This window comes from Lycium barbarum, chromosome 7 (assembly GCF_019175385.1).
Source record: "Lycium barbarum isolate Lr01 chromosome 7, ASM1917538v2, whole genome shotgun sequence".
NCBI classification, from domain to species: Eukaryota; Viridiplantae; Streptophyta; class Magnoliopsida; order Solanales; family Solanaceae; genus Lycium; species Lycium barbarum.
The window spans coordinates 104137871-104160111 of NC_083343.1; the positions used below are offsets into that span (position 1 = coordinate 104137871).

General features: G+C 40.9%; 1 protein-coding gene and 1 pseudogene across 1 annotated transcript; one reads left to right on the plus strand and one right to left on the minus strand.

Moving 5' to 3' along the window:
* Positions 1 to 3568: 3568 nt before the first annotated feature.
* LOC132604796 (small nucleolar RNA R71) lies at positions 3569 to 3659 on the minus strand (annotated as a pseudogene).
* A 674-nt stretch (positions 3660 to 4333) lies between these two features.
* On the plus strand, positions 4334 to 7828 carry LOC132601679 (uncharacterized). Its single transcript, XM_060314754.1, has 3 exons — positions 4334 to 4603; positions 4659 to 4756; positions 7303 to 7828. The coding sequence occupies exons 1-3, from the start codon at positions 4334 to 4336 to the stop codon at positions 7826 to 7828; spliced, it is 894 nt and encodes a 297-aa protein (XP_060170737.1).
* The last annotated feature ends 14413 nt before the right edge of the window (positions 7829 to 22241 follow it).

Below are 22241 nucleotides of genomic sequence, written 5' to 3' on the forward strand. Positions count from 1 at the left end.
TTGATAGGGCCAGACTTGGTCCAGCAAGCAATAGAGAAAGTTAAGCTCATACAAGATCGGTTGCTAGCGGCTCAAAGTCGTCAGAAGTCCTATGCGGATAATCGTCGAAGAGACTTAGAGTTCGAAGTGAAAGATTGGGTATTCTTGAAAGTGTCGCCGATGAAGGGTGTGATGAGATTTGGCAAAAAGGGGAAGCTCAGTCCCCGGTATATTGGGCCATATGAAATTGTGCGCAAAATAGGCAAAGTGGCCTATGAGCTAGATCTACCTCCAGATTTGGAGTCAGTCCATCCAGTATTTCATGTCTCGATGCTTCGGAAGTGTATTGGAGATCCTACGAGGATCGTCCCAGTGAATGATATTCAAGTGACAGAAAAGTTAACTTATGATGAAATACCCATTGTCATATTAGATAGGCAAGTACGGAGGCTTAGAATCAAAGAAGTGGCCTCAATTAAAGTTCTGTGGAGAAATAACAATCGAGAGGAAATGACATGGGAAGCGGAAGAGAATATGCGATCCAAATACCCACATTTATTTCAGCCCTTGGAAGAAGTCCAAGATGAGACGTCAAAATCATAAGGTATGCATGTTTTCCCTTTTATACATTCAGGTCGTGTGTGGCCAAATTTCTAGTGTTGTTGTATTATTGCCCTGTGAGGCATTATTATTGTGGGTTATTGTGGCAGGGTGGCAGTGCCACATTACAGAGGAAACTCTGGCGAAATTTTTATAGAATTCCCCAAGCCTTTAACATTCGAGGACGAATGTTCCTAAGGGGGGTAGAATGTTACACCTCGGAAAATTTCCCGTTGGTACGCAAGTAAATGAACTAATGATGTGTGCGAGGAGTGCGAGTGTACAATGTTTCATGGGAAATGTATGTAAAGGGATGTGGATGATTAGAATGAAAAGTCGAGAAATGAGAAAAATTGAAAGTTGGCAAAACTGCCCAGTGGTCGTATAGTGCAAAATACGGACCGTAAAGTGCAATACGGTCCGTAAACCTGAAGTCGTAAACTGGCATGCCCAACTTCAACTTTCTGCCAGCCGAGGAAATGGCTAAACACGACCTGGTGGACGGACCATAAAGTGATTTACGGCCCGTAAACCATGGTCGTAAATCACCATGCATGCAGGCCAAAGTTTTTGGTCCTGCTTAAGCTTAAAGACGACCACGAGGGACGGTCCGTAAACTGAAATACAGACCGTAAACCTCCATGGACGACCACTTTTCACTCATCACAGATTTCACAAGTCATTAAATATGAGGATCAAGACTTATTTTATTTCATTACAACATTACACCACTTCTCTCTAAAACTTCTCTATACATTTATTATATGCATTTTCAAGGATTATAAGCCATCAATAACAATAAGACAAGTGAATCAAGGATAAGGGAATCATCAAGGATCATCCAAGTCAAAAAATCCAAATGGAGAAAAACTAGGGTTTTGCTCAAAGAGGAGTATTATCAACCAAAGCTTGTTCCTATAATTTCTAAGGTAAGATTCATGATTTTTACAAGATGTTTAAGGTATTGGAGAATTAAAATACATGGATTGTAGAAAATGTGGTCAACTAGGTCATGAATGATGAATAGTGACATTTTGAGAAATAGTTTGAATTGAGTTATGAATGTTGTTGTGTTGTGATATGAGTGTGTTATAAATGGTATTAAGATCATGAACTAAACACTTTAGACGAATGGCGAAGATGGGTGTTATGACCATGAATGTGGGTGAATTAGAGGCAAATTGAGGAATCTAGATAATGTGGATAATGTGAATGACTAATGTTCATTGTTATGATATTAATGAAGGTATAAACGCCAGCATTGGAAGGGAACGTGCAAGTGTAGAATAGTTCGACGGAAAGGTATGTAAGGCTAACCCTTCTTTCATAAGGCATGGTTCTTGGCCAAATTCCTAATTCCTCTATATGAGTATGTTGTCTTCACATGGTTGACATTCCGAGCTCATAAGCTCACGACCCTTGATATGTACTATGATTATACTATGTTCCTCGTATAACGAGTAAGTCTATAATGTAGATGTAACGATAATGATGAGGATAGTAATGATGATGAGAGTAAAATGAGATTAGAGATGCTTACGAGCTATGATATATGCATATGTATGCCTACGAAGGGCTATGATAAGACCCCGAGCTTATGATGCCGGGTAAGACTATATGTATATGACTATGTATAAAGTATGTATACGATTACGAAACGCGCGCACACCTCTGCAGATGGTACGGATAACCCTGATGCCTTGGTAGGGCCAGGTATGTATGACCTTGAGCCTTGGTTGGCCAAGCATGTATAAGACATCGATCCTATGAGGTCGGGTATGCTATGTAAATGCTATGTATATGAAATGACTATGTATATAATATGAATATGAATGTGATAAGACTATGTATAAGAATACGAATAAGGACATGTATACGAATATCAGCACAAGTATGGTACGAGTACTATTATGGGATACGGATGATGACGTAGGTGTACTAATACGTATGAAAAAAAATGGAAAGTCCTACGAAAGGCTGGTAAGTACTATGACGATGATATTATTGTCTCCCCTCCTATGCTATTTCATATGTTGTTCATTATGCTTATATATCGATGTTGATCATGCTTTACATACTCAGTACATTCTTCGTACTGACGTCCTTTTGTTTGTGGACGCTGCGTCATGCCCGCAGGTGCACAGGGAGACAGACTTGATCCATAGCTGCTTATTCAGAGATTGCATAGCAGAGCTCCATTTCTTTCGGAGCCGTAGCTTTTGGGTACTTATTCTTTTGTGTATATAATTATGGGCATAGCGGGGTCCTGTCCCGCTCATACGATATGTCATACTCTTAGAGGCTCGTAGTCATGTGTATGTGGGTAGAGATGTTCGGCCATGTCGGCCCATGTTTTGTATATCTTTTGTTAGCCACGTCGGCCTTGTACTTATGATGTGGCACAGATGCCTATGATATGTTAAATGATGATGGTCGTCTAATGGGATCAATATGATTAACGATAAGAAAATCACAAACTGACTTATGGTTCACCTAGATGTTATGTTATGTACGATAAGGGGGTTCTCGGGTGGGGTAGCACCGGGTGCTCGTCGCGGCCCCCTAGCCGGGTCGTGACACTGTAGCAGAGTTACCTGTGGTCATGGCTAATAATCAACCAGCGAAAGTGAGAGAGGTTGCAGTGCCTCGTGTGGCGGATGCACTTCAAGCATTGTCAAGCCCACCATCGAAGGGCACTTTGAGCTGAAGCATCCTATGATTCAACTACTTCACTCTAGTGGGAAATTCACTGGAATGTCGCACGAGGATCCTCAGCGTCGCATCCATACTTTTCAGCAGATTGTCGATACTTTTGCTACTAGAAGGGTCACTAAAGAATATGTGCGGATGACACTGTTCCCCTTCTCTCTATTGGGGAATGCAAGTAATTGGTTATTAGCAGATCCCGCCAATTCTATCACTACGTAGGATGATTTGGCGACGAAATTATTGACAAGGTTCTTTCCACCAGCAAAGACAGCTTGCCTCCGAAGGGAGATCATGTTATTTAGGCAGAAAAATAGAGAAAATTTGTATCAAGCCTGGGAGAGGTTTAAGGGTCTTCTCAGAGATTGTCCTCACTACCATCAGACGAATGAAGTTCTGGCACACACATTTATTGAGAGTCTGGATGCCCAACATAAGTCATCACTAGACACTGCTGCAGGAGGGCAGGCTCTTGATCTAAGCTATGAAGAACTATTCACACTATTAAACAGGTTTAATCAGAGCACTCCAGACTGGCAGGATGATGCAGCTAGCAGTTCAGTTAGGAAGGCACCGGGTGTCTTTGAAGTAGATAATTTTACAACACTATCAGCACAGATTGATGCCATGCGCACTGAAATCAAAAAGTTAACTGCTGCGCAAGCTCCATCACATGTGCATGCAGTGTAACAAGCCATCGTTTTTTGTGAAGTCTGTGGAGAAGCTCACAACAATGATGAATGCCCTGCAAATCCCACATCCATATACTTTGTGGGTAATGCAAGCAAGGGGCAAGGAAACAACAATCAATACGGGAATTCCTACAACCCAAATTGGAGGAATCACCCGAATTTCAGGTGGAGTGACAACCCAGGTAATCAGAAACAGAGCTATCAGCCAGCACCTTCTCCTCAAGCACCCACGAACAGTATGGAAGAGATAGATGAAAAAGATAATGGGTGATATGCAGAAGATGATGATAGACCAGCAGAAGTTGATAGTAGATAATTAGAATAGCAATTTGGTTGTGCGGAATTTAGAGAGGCAGATGGGACAGATAGCTGGTGCACAAAATACTAGACCACCTGGAGGACTTCCAAGTGATACGGATGTGAATCCCAAGCCTTGTAATGCTGTGACTCTTCGAAATGGGAGAGAACTAGAGGAAGTGGCTCCTAAGAAAACCAGTCAAGTAGAAGCTGAAAAAGAGAAGATTACCGAGGAGATGATTGAAGAAGAGAGGGTAGTCAAGGCACCAGTGGCAAAGCAGCCACAGCTCGTGGTTGCAAAGCCACCACCCCCATTCCCTCAACGTCTGGCAAGACAAAAAGAATAGGCTACTTACAAGACGTTTTTTTGATTTTCTTAAGCAGGTACACGTGAATGTCCTATTGGTTGATATGCTGCAGGGTATTCCAAAGTATGCTACGTATATCAAAGATATTGTTGCAAACAAAAGCCGATTCACAGAGTATGTGTCACGACCCGACTAGGGCCGCGACGAGCACCCGGCGCTACCCCACCCGGGCACCCCTTTAACATACTTTCACATAACGTCTAGGTGAGCCATAAATAAAATCATGCATTCTAGCCATCAATCATACTGATCCCAATTGGACGACAACATTTCTTATATCATCATAGGCATCTATGCCCCATCAATGTACATGGGCCGATAAGGCCAACAAAATGACATACAAAAATATAGGCCAACAAGGCCAAACACATCTAACCATATACACATGTCTACGAGCCTCTAAGAATGTTATAACATATCACATGAGCGGGACAGGACCCCGCTATGCCCATAATTATGTACACAAAAAAATAAGTACCCAAAAGCTATAGCTCCGAATGAAATGGAGCTCCGCTATGTAGTCCCTAAAAATATAGCTATGGATCAAGCCTGTCTCCTTGTGCACCTGCGGGCATGACGCATCTTCCACAAATAAAAGGACGTCAGTACGAAGAATGTACTGAGTATGTAAAGCATGATCAATATCAATATGAAAGCTTAAGAGTCAATATATGAGATAGCATAACATGGGAGATAATAATATCGTCGTCATAGCACTTACTTGCTTTCCACAAGGACATTCCATTTCTATTGCATATCCGTGTACATACATCCATATCCGTATTTATTTACCTTCACATTCATTTTTATAACATATTCGTACTCATATTGATGTCATATACACACACACACACATATATATATAGCTATAGCGTGCCCGACCATAAAGGTTCGGTGTTTCATACATACTTGGTCAACCAAGGCTCAAGGTCATACATATCTGGCCCTACCAAGGCATCAGGGTTATCCGTACCTTCTGCAGAAGTGCGCGCGCATTTCATAATCATATACATACTCTATACATATTCATATACATATATTCTTACCCGGCGTCATAAGTTCAGGGTCTTATTATAGCCCTTCATAGGCACACATACATATAATAGCTCATAAGCATCTTTAGCATCATTTTATTCTCATCATCATTACTATCATTGTCATTATCATTACATCTACCCTATAGGCTTACTCGTCATACGAGAAACTTAGTACAATCGTAGCACATCGAGCATCGGGAGCTTACTAGCTCGGAGAATCAAATCGTTTGAAGGGAATCATAGTCTTATAGGAGATTTAGACGTTTGGCCAAAGAACTATGCCTTATGAAAGAAGGGTTAGACTTACATACCTTTTCGTTCGACTATAAAACACTTGCACGTTCCCTTCCACGCTTGTGTTTATACCTTCATCAAGGTCATACTATCATTAGAATTGACAACTAGCATACATGGCTAAAGCTAGGGAAAATCGGGAAGCATCTCCTTTATTTATACAACATTCCTCCATATTGTAATTCAACTCCCAAACGTCAACAATACATTTACAATATCATAACAATAGCCTTTAGTCATCTACATTATCCATATTCTCAGTTAACTTCCAATTTTCCATATTCAAGACCATAACACACGATTTCGTCCATTCACATACAATGCCTATTTCATGATCTTAACGTCATTTATAACCCATTCATGTCACAACATAACAACAATCATGATTCAATTCAAACTATTTCTCAAAAACGTCACTATTCATCTTTCATGACCCATTTTGCTATACTCTTCTAAAATCCAAGCATTTCAACTTCCAAATACCTTAAACAACATATAAATACCATAAATCGTACCTTATATGTTGTAGGAACAAGCCTTAGTCGAAATACTCCACTTGAGCCAAAACCCTAGTTTTTCTCCATTTGGATTTCTTGACTTGAATGATCTTTAATGGGTTTGCTTACACTTGATTCACTTATTTTGTGTTGTTGATCACTAAAAACCCTTGAAAACTTGTGGAATATATGTAAATAGATGTTTTAGAGAGAAGGGGTGTCAAGAAGAAATGAAATGAAATAACCTTGGTCCCTTACATTTATTGGACAAAATCTGTCCCGACCAAACATACGGACCAACATACGGTCCGTATAAATTGTACGGGCCGTATGTTTGGTCGTACAATTGGTCCAGAGAGTTTGGCCAATCTGGGTTGATTATACGGTCCCAAACATACGGACCGTATAAATTATACGGCTAGTATGTTTGGCCGTATAATCCCCAGTGATCCCGAAGTTCGTTTCGTCGTCTCGTTTGATCTCTAATCCTTATGGAACCTTCTTAACACTTATTCAACACTTCAATACCAATCCAAGGGACGTTATCACTCTACTCCAAGACATCATTAAGCCCTTACTAACTCGTCACTCGTAATTTCTTTCCGATGCTTATTAAATACTTTGCCTTCTCTTGGCAATCCTCTTCCCCCATCTCTAACATCTTTGAACTCTCATCTAGAATCATCGAATGTCATCGCTCGCTCATGAAAACATCGTATACTCATACCCCTTACTAGTTCATTCACTTGCGTACCAACGGAAGATTTTCCGAGGTGTAACAGTATGCCACCGTTGCACTTACTGAGGAGTGCACTTCGCGGATTCAAAACAGGTTGCCCACTAAATTGAAAGATCCCGAAAGTTTCACGATTGAGATTTCTATTGGGAAGCAGGTTGTCGCTCGAGCATTATGTGATCTTGGTGCAAGTATAAATCAGATGCCTTCATCTATCTTCAGAAAGCTAGGTTTGGGAGTGCCCAGACCAACCACTATAGTTCTTCACCTGGCGGACAGATCATTAGCAAGACCAGAAGGCATTATTGAAGATGTACTGGTGCAAGTGGGGTCGTTGATAATTCCTGCAGACTTCGTGATTTTGGACTTCGAGCCAGACCCGGAAGTCCCATTTATTTTGGGGCGTCCATTCTTGGCCACAGGGAGAGCACTTATTGATGTAGCTGTCGGGCAGCTCACTATGAGAGTACATGATAAAATTGAGGTCTTCAATGTGTACCAAGCTCTGAAGATTCCTGCAATCTATGAGGAGTTGTCCGCCATTATTGTTCTGAATGATGATACACGAAGGCCACTCATCACTTCTCATGATCCATTGGAGAGAGCCTTGGTGGGGGGATGATATTTTTGGTGACACAGCGGTGGTTGAGATGGTGCAGATTCTGGATATGGAAAGTATTTATATTTGGGTAGGCGAGTTTGAGCACTTAGACAAGACAATGGGAGTAACTCCGAAGTCATCAATTGAAGAGCCTCCGAAGTTGGAATTGAAGCCCTTACCCGCCCATCTTAAATATGCATTCTTAGGCAAGGGTGATACCTTGCCAGTGATATTGGCAGCAGAGTTGACCACCGAAGAAGTTAGTATTTGTTTGGAAGTATTGAAGTCTCACAAAAGGGCATTGGGGTGGCAGATATCTGATATTCAGGGAATTAGCCCTGCGCTATGCATGCACAAGATACTCATGGAGGATGATCATAAGCCTAGCGCACAACATCAACAGAGACTGAATCCGGTGATGAAGGAGGTTGTCAAGAAAGAGGTAATCAAGTGGTTAGATTCAGGCATTATTTTTCCCATTTCGGACAGCAAGTGGGTGAGCCCGGTGCAATGCGTCCCGAAGAAAGGAGGGATGACAGTTGTGACAAATGACAAAAACGAGCTCATTCCTACTAAAACAATCACTGGATGGAAAATTTGCATGTATTATTGCAAGTTGAACGAGGCAACCAGAAAGGATCACTATCCCATTCCCTTCACAGATCAAATGCTAGACAGGTTAGCCGGGCAAGAGTTTTATTGTTTTCTAGATGGCTATTCTGGCTACAATCAGATAGCTATTACTCCGGAGGATTAGGAGAAGACCACATTTACATGCCCATATGGTACATATGCTTTCAAACGAATGCCATTTGGGTTGTGTAATGCACCAGCGACTTTCCAAAGGTGTATGATGGCTATTTTTCAGAGATGGTTGAGGACTTCGTAGAAGTGTTCATGGATGATTTTTCGATATTTGGGAACTCTTTTGAGGTTTGCTTGAAGAATCTAGACCGAGTACTTGCGAGATGTGAAGAGACTAACCTGGTCTTAAATTGGAAAAAATGTCACTTTATGGATGTGGATCGTGCTAAAGTGGAGGTCATTGAGAAGTTGTCACCCTCTGTATCAGTCGAGGGTGTGTGCAGTTTCCTCGGGCATGCAGGATTCTACAGACGCTTCATAAAGGATTTTTCGAAGATCTCGAGTCCAATGTGCAGGTTACTTGAAAAGGAGGTGAAATTCCTATTCGATGATGCTTGTATTAAGTCCTTTGAAGGTCTAAAGAAGAGGTTGGTAACTGCACCAATAATCATTGCACCTGACTGGAACTTGCCATTCGAGTTGATGTGTGATGCAAGTGACAATGTTGTGGGGGCTGTGTTAAGACAATGACGAGAGAAAGTTTTTCATTCTATCTACTATGCCAGCAAGATGTTAGACGCTACCCAAATGAATTACACTGTAACAGAGAAGGAGCTACTAGCCGTGGTTTATGCGTTTGATAAATTTCGATCCTATCTTGTCGGGACACATGTTATTGTCTATACAGACCACGCAGTCATTCGCTACTTATTCAGCAAGAAGGATGCTAAACCCAAGTTGATTCGGTGGATTCTCCTTTTGCAGAATTTGATATTGAGATTAAGGATCGTAAAGGAGCTGAGAACCAAGTCGCAGACCACTTGTCTAGACTGGACAACCATAATCATTTTATGGAACGTCCAAATACGAGAGTCGTTCCCTAATGAGCAGCTATTTGCTATACCCGCTACCGAAGTCCCATGTTATGCTGATATTGTGAACTTGATAGTAAGTGGGGTGTACCCCCCAGAAGCCACCTCACAGCAGAGAAAAAAGTTGTATCATGACTCCCGATTTTATATATGGGATGAGCCGTATTTATTCAAGCAAGGGACTGATCAGTTAGTGCGGAGATGCATTCCACAGATCGAGGTGAGTCAAGTGTTGGAGAGTTGTCATTCTTCCCCATATGGACGGCACATTCAGGGTGATCGTACTGCTGCTAAGGTTTTACAATCTGGCTTCTATTGGCCAACTCTGTTCAAAGATGCTTATGCATTTGCTAGAAGTTGCGACAGATGTCAACGAACAGGAAACATCTCTAAGAGGCACGAGATGTATTTGACAAACATATTGGAGGTAGAGATATTTGACGTCTGGGGCATCGATTTTATGGGTCCCTTCCCACCATCCTTCGGTAACAAGTACATTCTTCTTGCTGTCGACTATGTTTCAAAATGGGTAGAGGCAGTCCCTCTTCCAACCAATGATGCGAAGGTGGTGGTGAATTTTATGCGAAAGAACATATTCGCAAGGTTTGGAACCCCGCGGGAAATGATTAGTGATGGTGGTGCTCACTTCTGCAACATCTTGTTGAAGAACCTTCTATAAAAGTATGGGGTGAAGCATAAAGTCTCTACAGCTTACCACCCACAGACATGCGGACAGGTAGAGGTCTCGAACAGAGAAGTGAAGCAAATCCTAGAGAAGACTGTGAATGCTCAGAGGAAGGACTGGGCAATAAAGTTGGATGACACCTTGTGGGCGTATCACACAGCATATAAAACCCCCATCGAAGCGTCTGCCTACAGGTTATTTTATAGGAAAGCGTGTCATATGCCAGTTGAATTAGAGCATAAAGCATATTGGGCAATCAAAAAGCTCAATCTTGATATGAATCTAGCGGGAGAGAAGAGATTGCTCCAATTACATGAGCTCGATGAATTCAGACTAGGGGCGTATGAGAATGCAAAGCTAAACAATGAGAAGACTAAGAGATGGCACGACAGGCATATCCAGCATCGTGAGTTCATGCCAGGGCAGCAGGTACTACTCTTTAACTGGAGACTGAGGTTGTTTCCGGGCAAGCTTAAGTCCTGTTGGTCTAGACCATTTGTAGTGACTAGAATAACACCCCATAGTGCAGTCGAGATACAAACCATGGATGGGATGCGCAAGTTCTTGGTGAATGGGCAGCGTCTCAAGCGATATTGGGGCGGTGATTTTGACAAAGAGAAAGAGCAAGTGCTCCTTAATGATGAGTAGAAAATAATTTGTGTCGTGTCGCGACGTTAAATAAGGCGCTTCTCGGGAGGCAACCCGAGTTTGTAGTGTTATAATTCAAAATAAAAAAAAAGTACAAAAAAATGTCGTGCCACGACCTTAACTAAGGCGCTGGTTGGGAGGCAACCCAACTTTTATAGCATATATGTCATGTTTGTTCATGTTGCAGGGAGAAGGGAGGCACGGGAACTCGAAACGAATACAAAACAGTAAGAATCGAGATCCAGGTTTGTGTGTGTGTTGCTTATGCGTCGCATAGCCATCGCACACCAGGTAAGCATGCCAAAGATTTGGCTAAGTAAAATATTCATAAAGGAGTGTTTTGTGCGATGGATATGCGACGCATAACCAGCGCATGATGTGCACTCAGAGCCAAAAATTTGGCTAAGTAAAAAATTCAAAGAGGGTTGTGTTGTGCGCTAGTCATGCGTCGCGGAACCAACGCATGACTGGTACTCAGAGCAAAAAATTTCTAAGTATAAAATTCAGAAAGAGGGGGTTGTGCGCCAGTCATGCGATGCATTACCAGCGCACGGGTCGACCCAGTTCGAATCCTTTAAAGATTTAAAACACGGACCGATCCCCACTTCCCTCCACTTCTCCCCAACACTCTCTCTCTCTCACTCTCTCTAAACTCGTCCCTAACCCGCCTAACACCTAAAAACCCTCTCCAAATCTTCTCCATCCTCACGAAATTCGCGTGCATCATCTCACATCTCAACAAAGGTAATCATTTTTCATAGTTTTTCCATCATAACCCATTCCCTTTTCCCCCTTTGTGTTGATATTGAGAATGATGAACTAGGGTATGGGATTGGGCGATTGGGGGAGGGATTTGGTATTGTTGTGTTTAATATTGTTGTTGGATGAGGAAATAATGACTCCCTAACAAAAGGGAGGGTTCTTCCACCCTCCATTGGTGCAAAACTCAAAGGGATATCTCTATGCCCACAAGGTGTTTGAAAAAAATACTAAAACAAGTTTCTTGTGATTTTTGCAAATTCTTGAGTAGCAATGGAACTAGAAACAGTATTCGAAACCTTCGGGCATCACCATTAACGCCCATAAGTCGAAAACAGCATGATGTTCCTTGTTTTGCAGGATAGTTTATTTTTTTTTATTTTTTCTTTTCTTTGGTTTCATTAATCTTGGTCGATTTAGCCTAAACTTTAGTTAACTTCTTTGGTTTCACAATTTTTGCACTATAGTTTACAATAAGTGTGGGGTCATTTCACGACCCACCAGTGCTTAACTTGCGGACGGCAATGTGAAGTGTTAGTGTACAATAAATGTGGGGTCGTTTCACGACCCCACTTGGGCTAAATTTGCTAACGACGTTGGATGATTGTGTTGTGAATCCCTACAGGTACAATGGTGACCAAAGAAAAAGGCAAAGTTGATAAGGCGGGTCTCTCGCATGGATCAAAGAGACCCAGAGGGAGCAAGGCCATTGCCACCAAGAAAGGGGCAGCAGCCGGTAGTCCCCATTCCTCGGGCGTCTCCTCTGAGGCCTCGTCCCTATATTATAATGTTTAGGGATGCGGAAAAATGGTACAAAGAATTCCCTTTGCAGGATGGATACATTCATGAAAGGCCCATGAACAAAGTGGCCTTGAAGAAAAACTTTAGGGGGATCTATAATCAAATAATGGAAATGGGCTGGCAGGATGTCTTTGAGAATCCGAGGCCCGTGAACATTGACATGGTGTTGGAGATGTATGCCAATCTGGAGTTAGCCAGAACAGAGGACAGTGAGATGTAGCCATCGGTCAAAGTAAGGGGTGTATATGTGCCGGTAACAGCATCCACCTTGTGTGCACATTTAGGGGTCCCTAATTGCCCCATTGGACCATTGCTGGAATTCATTAAAAGGCCTGACTACATGGCCATTCGGGAGACTTTATGTGGAAAAGATTCCAAGGCCAAGTGGGCCAGGTATAGAGAGGACCCCAGGTTGCACAAGACAATGCTGATGGATGATTTTCTGAAGGAGGCCCGAGTGCGGCTCAGGCTGCTAAATTACCGTATCATGCCACTTGACCATTTCACGACTGTACTGAAGGAGAGAGTAGCCATTGTATACTTCTTCTTGACGGGGCAACCTGTCAACATTGGCTATTGGATGCTAAAGGAGATGCAGCACATTATAGAAGGCAAGTCCCTTAGGCTGAGCTTTAGGAATACCCTCACTGCCTACTTAAGGAAGTTGGCACCTCACTTGGAGAGTCCGCATGACAGAGTGCTTGAGTGCCCGGATAATATGATCGACATCTCTAATGTCAAGTCCCCCGAACAGTGCACTAAGCTCAATTTAACTCCAGCCCAAGAAATATCGGCTCAGTCTACCGTGTTGGCACATATCTATAAGATTGTGATGATCGCGAGTGAGCAATTTGAGTTAGACCTCTCTAGTGTGTTTGCGGAGTGCCCGCACACCACTTACTCACGAGTTCTCATTGGAGAGGAGGGCAGGCTGCCAGCTGATGAGGATTTGTGCTCCGCTGACCTCATAGCAACCAAGATGGAGGAAGGTTGTGAAGAAGAATCTCAAGCACAAGAGGCTGACGATGAGGATGAAGAAGATGCCGAGTCGTCTGATGGCGAGGCTGAGTCTGAGGAGGATGACGACTAGGACCATGGGGGCCACAGGGAGTATTTCTTACCTTTGGTTTTTAAATTTTTCCATCTATATGCTTCGAGGGCAAAGCATGATATAAGTGTGGGGTGGGAAATACGTCCCTTGTAACAACATTTTGAGGTTAAGGACGATGATCAAGTGCCATAGGTTTCTTTTTGGTAGTTTTTTTTATTTTTTTAGTTGTGTTAGTCTTAGAGTCGAAAAAAATTGAGTCGTTTTAGATTTTATCTATAGCTTCTTGAGTCCCTCATTAGTGGCACACACCATCCACCCCCTTTGGTTTTCTTATGGCCTCGGTTCTTTCCTAAGGGGGGACCTTTGAACCGGGTTAGATTTTTTAGTTTTTGTAAAAAGGTGTCGTAGGAATCAAGCCTGTTAGACCACTTGAATGCTAGGTACTCAGGTTAGGTGGAATGTGAAAGCCATGAATTTTTCTTGATGATTCTTAAAAGCATGCATGAAAAGAAGCAACCTCTCTCGAAACACTTTTGTAGTGAATTGCATTGACTCATGTATGACCCACTTGGCATAATTTGTGATAGTTGCTAGATTGGAGGGTTGTATGAATATGTTTTATATTTATTATGTGTTGTGTGTGATGTGAGGAAACTCTTGTATGATCCATGTTTGATAGTGATGACTAGAACTTGCCCGGTGTGTTCCTGAAGTGAAATTGAGTGAGAAGTTTAGGAAGTGATCTAGGAATTTCTTTATTAACCAAATTTCGAAACGTCGCTTGCCTACCCTTTGTGTATATATATCCCTAGTCAACCCCGTTGAGCCTTTAGCTTTTCTTTTGACAACAGCCAATTAGCCTACCCCCGTTGTTTTTTATTGACCAATTTTTTTTTTATTTTTTTTTAATCCTTGATTACTCCTTAGGCACTTTTAATAACGAATTGTGGAATTGGAGTTGGGATGCGAAACTAAGGGAGGGTTTGTTGAATGAAGTTGAAAGGAAGGCTATCGGTGCGCTTGAGTGTTTTGAATGCTAGTAGTGGGAAGTATGATTGCAAACTGAAGAAAAAAAAAACAGAACTGAAAAACAGAACATAGAAACTGTCCAGTTAGTAATTTGCTTTCTTAATATGGTTCCCACTAGCTAGTCGAAAATAGGATGGTGCTTAAAGTTGAGAAAATAAATGATTGTTGACGGGATAGAATGGGTAGTGTGTGGTTGAAATTCACGGTTGATGAAGGAGGCTGCTAAATAAACTATGTTGTGAGGTATTAAAAGTGCTTAGGGAGGTTAGTCACTATTTCCAAAATATATCCTACCCGTCCCTTAGCCTACATTACAACCATACAAGTCCTAAGTGATCCTAAATTAATCTCACTCTAATTTGTGGAACGGTAACACTACGGGCAAGCCCATGGTTCGTTATGTTTGAGCAGTGGATATGCTCTGTGAGAGTGAGCGATCTTGTGTGCAACTTATGTCCATTGACATATGTCGTTTATTTTGTGTGAAATATGTACAACTCTTTTTTGGGTAAGGACACATAATTGATAGGAGATGGGTAAAGTACTGTAACGACCCGTTTGGTCGCTTTGGCATTTTGGAATCTTTTCCCCAAATTACCCTTTTCGTAGCTTGGAAATGATATTCTTGACTTGCGGGGATATGTGGTACGGTTATATAATTGATGGGTAAATTTTAAAATTTATCTATTTACTATGTGTGAATAGTTTATTCATAGGAATTTTATTTGCACTTATACAAGGTACAAGTTGGTAAAATAAAATATTTGACGGAATGACTATATTTTATACAAGTGGTTAAGTAAGTAAGTGAATTGTAGAAATTATTGGGCTAAGTTATGGGGCTTAACCCACTATTTATGACCCATATATCTTAGAAGCCTAGGGTTTAAAAATAATTCATTTACTTCGGGCATGACAAATAAAGAAAAATAGAAACACTTTGGCACAATTGGGGAAGAAAACCACCGACGGACTCTTCTTCGTGCACTAACAGTTGCAGCGGCATCAGGTAGGTCCCATTTTCATATTGTTCTTATATTCACTTGTATGCCCAATCATTAGGCCTTAATTGTGCCAATGATGAGATGATGAGGGGCAATGATTTGGGGGCTAATGATTGTAGCTATGATGGGTAGACTTAATAATTAAGTAATAATTGTGGGTAATGATGAGGTACTGATAGTGGTTAATAATGGGGATATGTAGCTTTAAGGGTAAAATGTTGGCTGAAGCAAAAGGTTCTGCGTGTTTCGTTTTCGGGAATCACTGTTTTCATCCTTTAAATTAATTTTCGAATTTCTCTTTTGTTCATCATGTGCAACGTTAATTTTTTTAACATATTGGGTAGGTGTAAATGAATTCATAAGGTTTTTGTAATGTACTGGATTCAGACGTAAAGAGCGGTTCTAAGCTTTTGGTTTCGTAATTTGCTTCCGGTTTCAAGATTATTATATGCTTTCATGTTGAGACTACATTTTTCAATATATTGGATATATATAATTGAATATGGGTGTATTAGATTATGAACACCTTCAAGTTCATGGTATTTGAGATATGAAAAATGGTATTGTAATTCTTAAGATTTTGGGGTAATTGAAAGTTTCGAGCCCTAGTCTTACGAAATGAGAATTAATGACTTGAGAGTCCATTTATGGATGCAAACGACTAATTTTCTGGTTATATTACCCTTAGGTTATGGGTGAGATGATTTTTCAATAAAATTCCAATTTAGCCCTTGTGGCCCGGGTTCTCTTTTAAAGGTTGTTTTTTTTTTCGATTTGAATCGTATTGTGGTAATATGGGTATCATTAGCTTCCTAATCTAATGTAGATTAATTAATTAATAGACTTTGATCGTTTGGAAGCTATTCGGAGGGGAAAGGCTCAAGCGGATCAGTTTATGGCGCCTGCTCGACATTGAGGTAGGTTACGGCTTACTTTATGTCTAGACTCTGGTTAGCGAAACATATGTAGATAGTAGTGATTGACGGGGAAAGCATGATAGGTCTTCAGGCATGGTGTGGAGGTGAATTCCATCTAGGTTGGTATTGTCAGCTGTTATGTGGGCTTGTCGCCATTATTGCGATATTGTTATGTGGACTTGTCACCATGGTTGTGATTTCATGTACTTGATATAATTCTATCTCTCTCTCTCTCTCTCTCTCTCGTTATCTCACTTGTCATATAGAAGAGGAAGGCTATTACTGAGAAATTGAATATTGAATTGCATTTCATAGTATAAATCTGTGGAACCTATGATTGCGGTGATTATTGAGGTGATTTCATGCGAGGCATGCATCCTATATTCTATGTATTATTTGATGTAATTATCACCTAGTTGTATCTCTGTCACATACTAGCTCACTCATCTTATGAAAGGGAAGGGTAATATTGATGATTGAACCATGGACAATAATATGACCTGTACTTGTTTATTGCATATTGGTGATATAGTTGAGACTGATAGCATGCATGACATGCTTCCATATTACTCTTATGTTTTCCTGATGGTTAGGAGAGTGATTGAGAGACTCCGGGGTCTTTGCCGGAGATTGAGTATGATTGAGAGACTCCGAGGTCTTTGCCGGAGATTGAGAGTAATTGATAGCCTCCGAGGTTTCTGCCGGAGAGCATGAGTGGTACATGGACTTCGCGGGTCCCCCATGGGTCATGACTATGAGGCATTGCCATAGCATGTGTGTACGAGAATGGAGCGTGAGAGGTGACTACTGCATTGCATAACATTTACATAGCACGACATTGCATTGCATAGCACTCCATTTGAATTGCTATTCATGTCATTGCATGGCACATTCTCTGATTGATTCTTGATTTGTGAATTATTGAGTTGTTGTTTGTAAGTATTTATTTTAGAGGCTTGATGGACTCGTGGTTTAGAGATTTCCCCCTAGGCTTATAACCTGAGATATTGAAATCCCTTGTGACTATCGTTACTACAAGACTTTCATATGTGCTAGAGTTGTGACTGTGTTTGATTACTTATCTGCTTACTTGTTAGTTGCTTCTTGTTTATATGCGTGAACTAACCATTGTCGGCCTATGATACCTACGAGCCTTGTGTTGTGCTCATACTACTCTTGCTACACACCTTGTGGAGTGTAGAGTTATTTTCAGGTTATGTTCGGAGTTTCACGACCGTTTCGAGGCATTCGTCAAAGGCGTTTGGGTGAGCTATTTGAGATCTTGCAACCCAGTGTCTCTCCTTAGATTTCTGTTGTTCTCTATCCTTGAACAGAAGTCGTATCCAGTTTGATTCTGTTATCTACTTCAAATTATAAACTTCGTAGAAGCTCTTGTACGAGTCTAGACTAGGTTTTGGGAATTTCTTATAATAAAAGTATTTCTTCCACATTGATTTAATATTTAAACTGCTAAAGTGTGTTTACATGTTGTTATTCCGCATGTTGTATCAAATTAAGGTAGTTACCTGAAGGGTTCGCCCACCAGGGAGGGTTAGTGTGGGTGCCCGCATGACCCATGATTTGGGTCTTGACAAGTTGGTATCAGGGCCCTAGGTTCACCGGTCTCACGAGTACAAGAGAAATGTCTAGTAGAGTCTTGAGGAATGGTACGTAGACGTCTGTACCCATCCTCGAGAGGCTATAGGGAATTTAGGAAACTTCCATTCTTTCATTTCTTTCGTGCTATTTCATTCAAAAATCGTATCTAGTCAATTCAAATTGGTATCTGAATTTCCTTTCTTATTCTCTCAAGAATGGTGGAAACTCGTCCTTAAATTCTTACGCAAGCGGTCGATATGACGTGGCGCGGTACGGTGCGGGATGTGTTATTTTGATATGTACGTGTGACCAAGTTTAGTGTTTAGCTATGGGTTAGACTCTTAGGTTCGGTATGGGGAGGTGGTATGATGATTCAGAGGACTTCCTAACCTCCATGTCTTTTGCGGTGAGTTGCTCGAAAGTTGAGGGAGTAATATTATGGTTTCACAAGAATGATGTGCACGAGATGTGATTTGTATAGTTAAGTTTCAGCGTCGTCAAGTTTAGTGTGATGGTTTGAAGTGTATCAATGGCAAGTCAAAAATTTGGCAACGGTAGAGTATTGATGTCAACATCAGGAAACAAGTGTAGCGTGGGAAGGATCGTCGAATTTGACAAGAGCATAGTGACAATTTTAAGGTATTGAGAAAGGAGTTCAGGATAAGGATAGGAAGGATGACTTTTGTGGTAAAGTACAACGAGGAAAGATTTCTTAGGGTATATTGGTAAAAGTAATTTTTGTCTTGTGTGACAGAGGCATAAAGAAGAGGACTTAGATATATCAATCTCCGCTATAGGAAGGGAACAATTGGTATCTGACGTGCTCGTCAGAATAAGGTTGCAAGATACCCGAGAGTGGATTCCGTATTCGATTGTGAAAAGTTAAGTTGGGCTTCGACATGACAAAATAGTAGTGGTGGAGTAAGAACTAGTGGTTTATGGGTTTCTTGAGGAAAATGGCTATCGGTTTTAGATCAAAAGGAAAGGTTAGATGTAACGACTGGGAACCTAAGGTATTGGGCAGCTGTGGTCCTATACCAATAGTAAGGGGTTTGTTCGCAAGGTCATTGTGTTTAAAGGATTGGTAAGAGATCGTTTGAATTAAGAGCTTGTTGATTTGAGAGTTATATTGCAGTTATACATTGTGGAATAGACGTAAGGGTTCATGGATAAGTTGGTATGTTCAGTTATGTTGTAGGCTAATGGGGGCCAGTAGTCGACTAATAGAAATGACTCTAGTTATGGGAAAATGTGAAATTTTAGTACTCAAGGAGTTTTCGGATGTTGCATCTAATCTTGGACAAGGGGTGTGGGTAATGTATCTATTGTGTAAATTTCAGCTAGTTCCTGCTTTTACTGGTATTATGACTCGATTGAGTTGATCGAAGAAGAGGGTTGACCCCATGATTTGATTAGAGGCGCTTTAGTTTGAAAATTAAGGATCTCCCTACGCATTATGAATCGGTTCAGTGGTGGTTTGGTATATTGCATCGATAATGATTGTTCTTGTTGGGATAACCAGGGTTGTTCGGTAATTCCTAGTGGGAAGACTTCTTGAAGAATTGTTTGTGTGCTGCGCCGAGTTTAGAGTGGTTTTCAGTTTGAAATTCGAGTGAGGCAGAGGAAACTCTCGGTTGTTGAGTGAGTGGCATAATACTATCTCCAGGGTTGGCTCGGCTATTTGGCAGGACTTGTGATTTTACGGTATACTTTTGAGTGGGTTCGAGTGATAGTCAGTCGGTGGCGGTGAATGTGATCTGAATGGAACAGTGGAATTGAAGAACTAAGATAAAAGGTATAGTTGATCAAGAATCAGAAGGAATGAAGTACAGTTTGGGAAAAGGAAAGGATTGGGATTTGAAGCAACGGTATTATTTAGGTCAGGTATGTATTATGTTGTTGTTGTCTTGCATCTTCCAGAGAAGGTGTGATTGCTAAGTACGCTTAAGGAAGGAAGTGCACAGTAATGGACTAAGTGTTGTGACAAAGCTCCGTAAGGTTTCGTGATCAGTGGCTGATAAGAAGTAAATTTCAGTTGACTGACATGTTAATTTTTATCGGAAGTGGCTTGTGTTGTACCAAGATGGGTAAATCCATATAACTCTTCATTGGGTGAGCTAGAGTGGTCTAACGGGAAGGAACTTTTGGGAATCTCTATAATTTGAAGGCTAGAGTTATATTTTCGAGATGAAACCGTATTCGTGGTAGAGGATTATGTTGTAGGTTTTATTGCCCGGGTAGCTTGGGTGAGCATTTTGGACATTAAGGACTGGCAAGTAGTTGCGCGAGGTTTAGTGCAGAGATTGCAAGATTTGACACTTTCAAAATTGGTAAGGGCGTATCAAGATTTTATGGTGGGAGATTCGACGGTTAAAAGTGTATTAATTGAGGCCGCATATTTACGTTAAGGTGATCAAGCTGTGAGCGATTAAAGAGGTAGCACGAGGAGAATTTGATATTTTTAGAGTCCATGGGATTTGATCAGATTTGCGTATCGGGTGAAGGTTGAAAAACATGAAGATTGCAATCCTAAAGTATAATTTTTTTTGCTACTAAGTTGAGACTTGGATAGAATTCAGCTTTTGGAGTCGTGGGTGATGGACGTGATTGACTATGCATGAGAAAATGATTAGAATTGGTCGCTACAGATGTGTGGTAGGACTATAATTGGTTTCGAAAAGTCGGAGTCAGTTTGGGTGACTATTGTTGATATTCAGGGGTTTGTGCATTCATTACGGGTCAGAATTGTTCAATTAGATCCTGGTGGACCATGTTTATATTTCCAGAAGGACTTATGGGTTTTATAGTGAATCACCTTCAAGGATCAAATGGTTTTCAATTCAGAATTAAGGTATGACAGGTTGATTGAGCGTTATCGGGGTTTGCAAGTGGGCTTGATGATATTTTACTGCGGGCAGCTATTTGGGACAGTTATAATGGGCTAGTCGGTACTTAGTAATGATTTGAGAAGGTACAAATGATTCTGGGAAGTCTTTAGAGTGATCGGATGGGTTCCTACAGATTTGGATCGGCGAGGTAATCAGTGGGTATACTTCTGTATGGTGAATTGAGAATTTGAAAGGTTGGGTGATGATTTTTAGCTAACTGGGTTCAACACCGGGTTATGGAACTAACAGACTTAGAACTAGTGCAATCGGCTACGGATAAGATCTATTTTGATGGAATTGCTTAGAGTTTTCTCAGATAAGGCAAGGGTTTTTTTTTCAGGCAATAGGAAATTATGATCGAACTTGTGGCATGAGTTTGTGTCTTTCTAAGGAATCGTGGTGCGAAAGATAGCTTTAGAAGGTGTGAAAGAAAGGCTAGTGAAATCAAAATATTTTACCGGTTCAAAGTGGGCTATGGTTGTGGTTATATCTAAACGATTGTGGCGATTAGAGTAATAATTGGGGAATCAATTGATTGCGTACAGAGTTGGGGTTATATCAACTCAGAGAATTCAAGCGGAGACAGTTCTTATATTCGGGGATCAGTTGTGAAAGAAATTTCGAGTATGGAAAATATGAAAAATTGGGTCATTGAGCTGAGTTAAAGGAAGTTTTGACTGATAAAGTGAACGAGCAGCGATATCCGCACATTTATTGCCCGTGGAGGCTTCCTTGTGATTATAATGAAGATTTCTTAGTTACCGTCATCTGTTTTACTCTATTTCATCGTTCGAGGACGAACGATTGTTTAATTGGTATCTGATGTAACGACCCGTTTGGTCGCTTTGGCATTTTGGAATCTTTTCCCCAAATTACCCTTTTCGTAGCTTGGAAATGATATTCTTGACTTGCGGGGATATGTGGTACTGTTATATAATTGATGGGTAAATTTTAAAATTTATCTATTTACTATGTGTGAATAGTTTATTCATAGGAATTTTATTTGCACTTATACAAGGTACAAGTTGGTAAAATAAAATATTTGACGGAATGACTATATTTTATACAGGTGGTTAAGTGAGTAAGTGAATTGTAGAAATTATTGGGCTAAGTTATGGGGCTTAACCCACTATTTATGACCCATATATCTTAGAAGCCTAGGGTTTAAAAATAATTCATTTACTTCGGGCATGACAAATAAAGAAAAATAGAAACACTTTGGCACAACTGGGAAGAAAACCACCGACGGACTCTTCTTCGTGCACTAACAGTTGCAGCGGCATCAGGTAGGTCCCATTTTCATATTGTTCTTATATTCACTTGTATGCCCAATCGTTAGGCCTTAATTGTGCCAATGATGAGATGATGAGGGGCAAT

Coding starts and splice junctions, on each gene's coding strand:
- LOC132601679 (XM_060314754.1), top strand. CDS start 4,334: ATGGGACAGATAGCTGGTGCACAAAATACTAGACCACCTGGAGGACTT. Junction 4,604..4,658: donor CCCCATTCCCTCAACGTCTG/GCAAGACAAAAA, acceptor TTTCTTAAGCAG/GTACACGTGAATGTCCTATT. Junction 4,757..7,302: donor AACAAAAGCCGATTCACAGA/GTATGTGTCACG, acceptor GATTCAAAACAG/GTTGCCCACTAAATTGAAAG.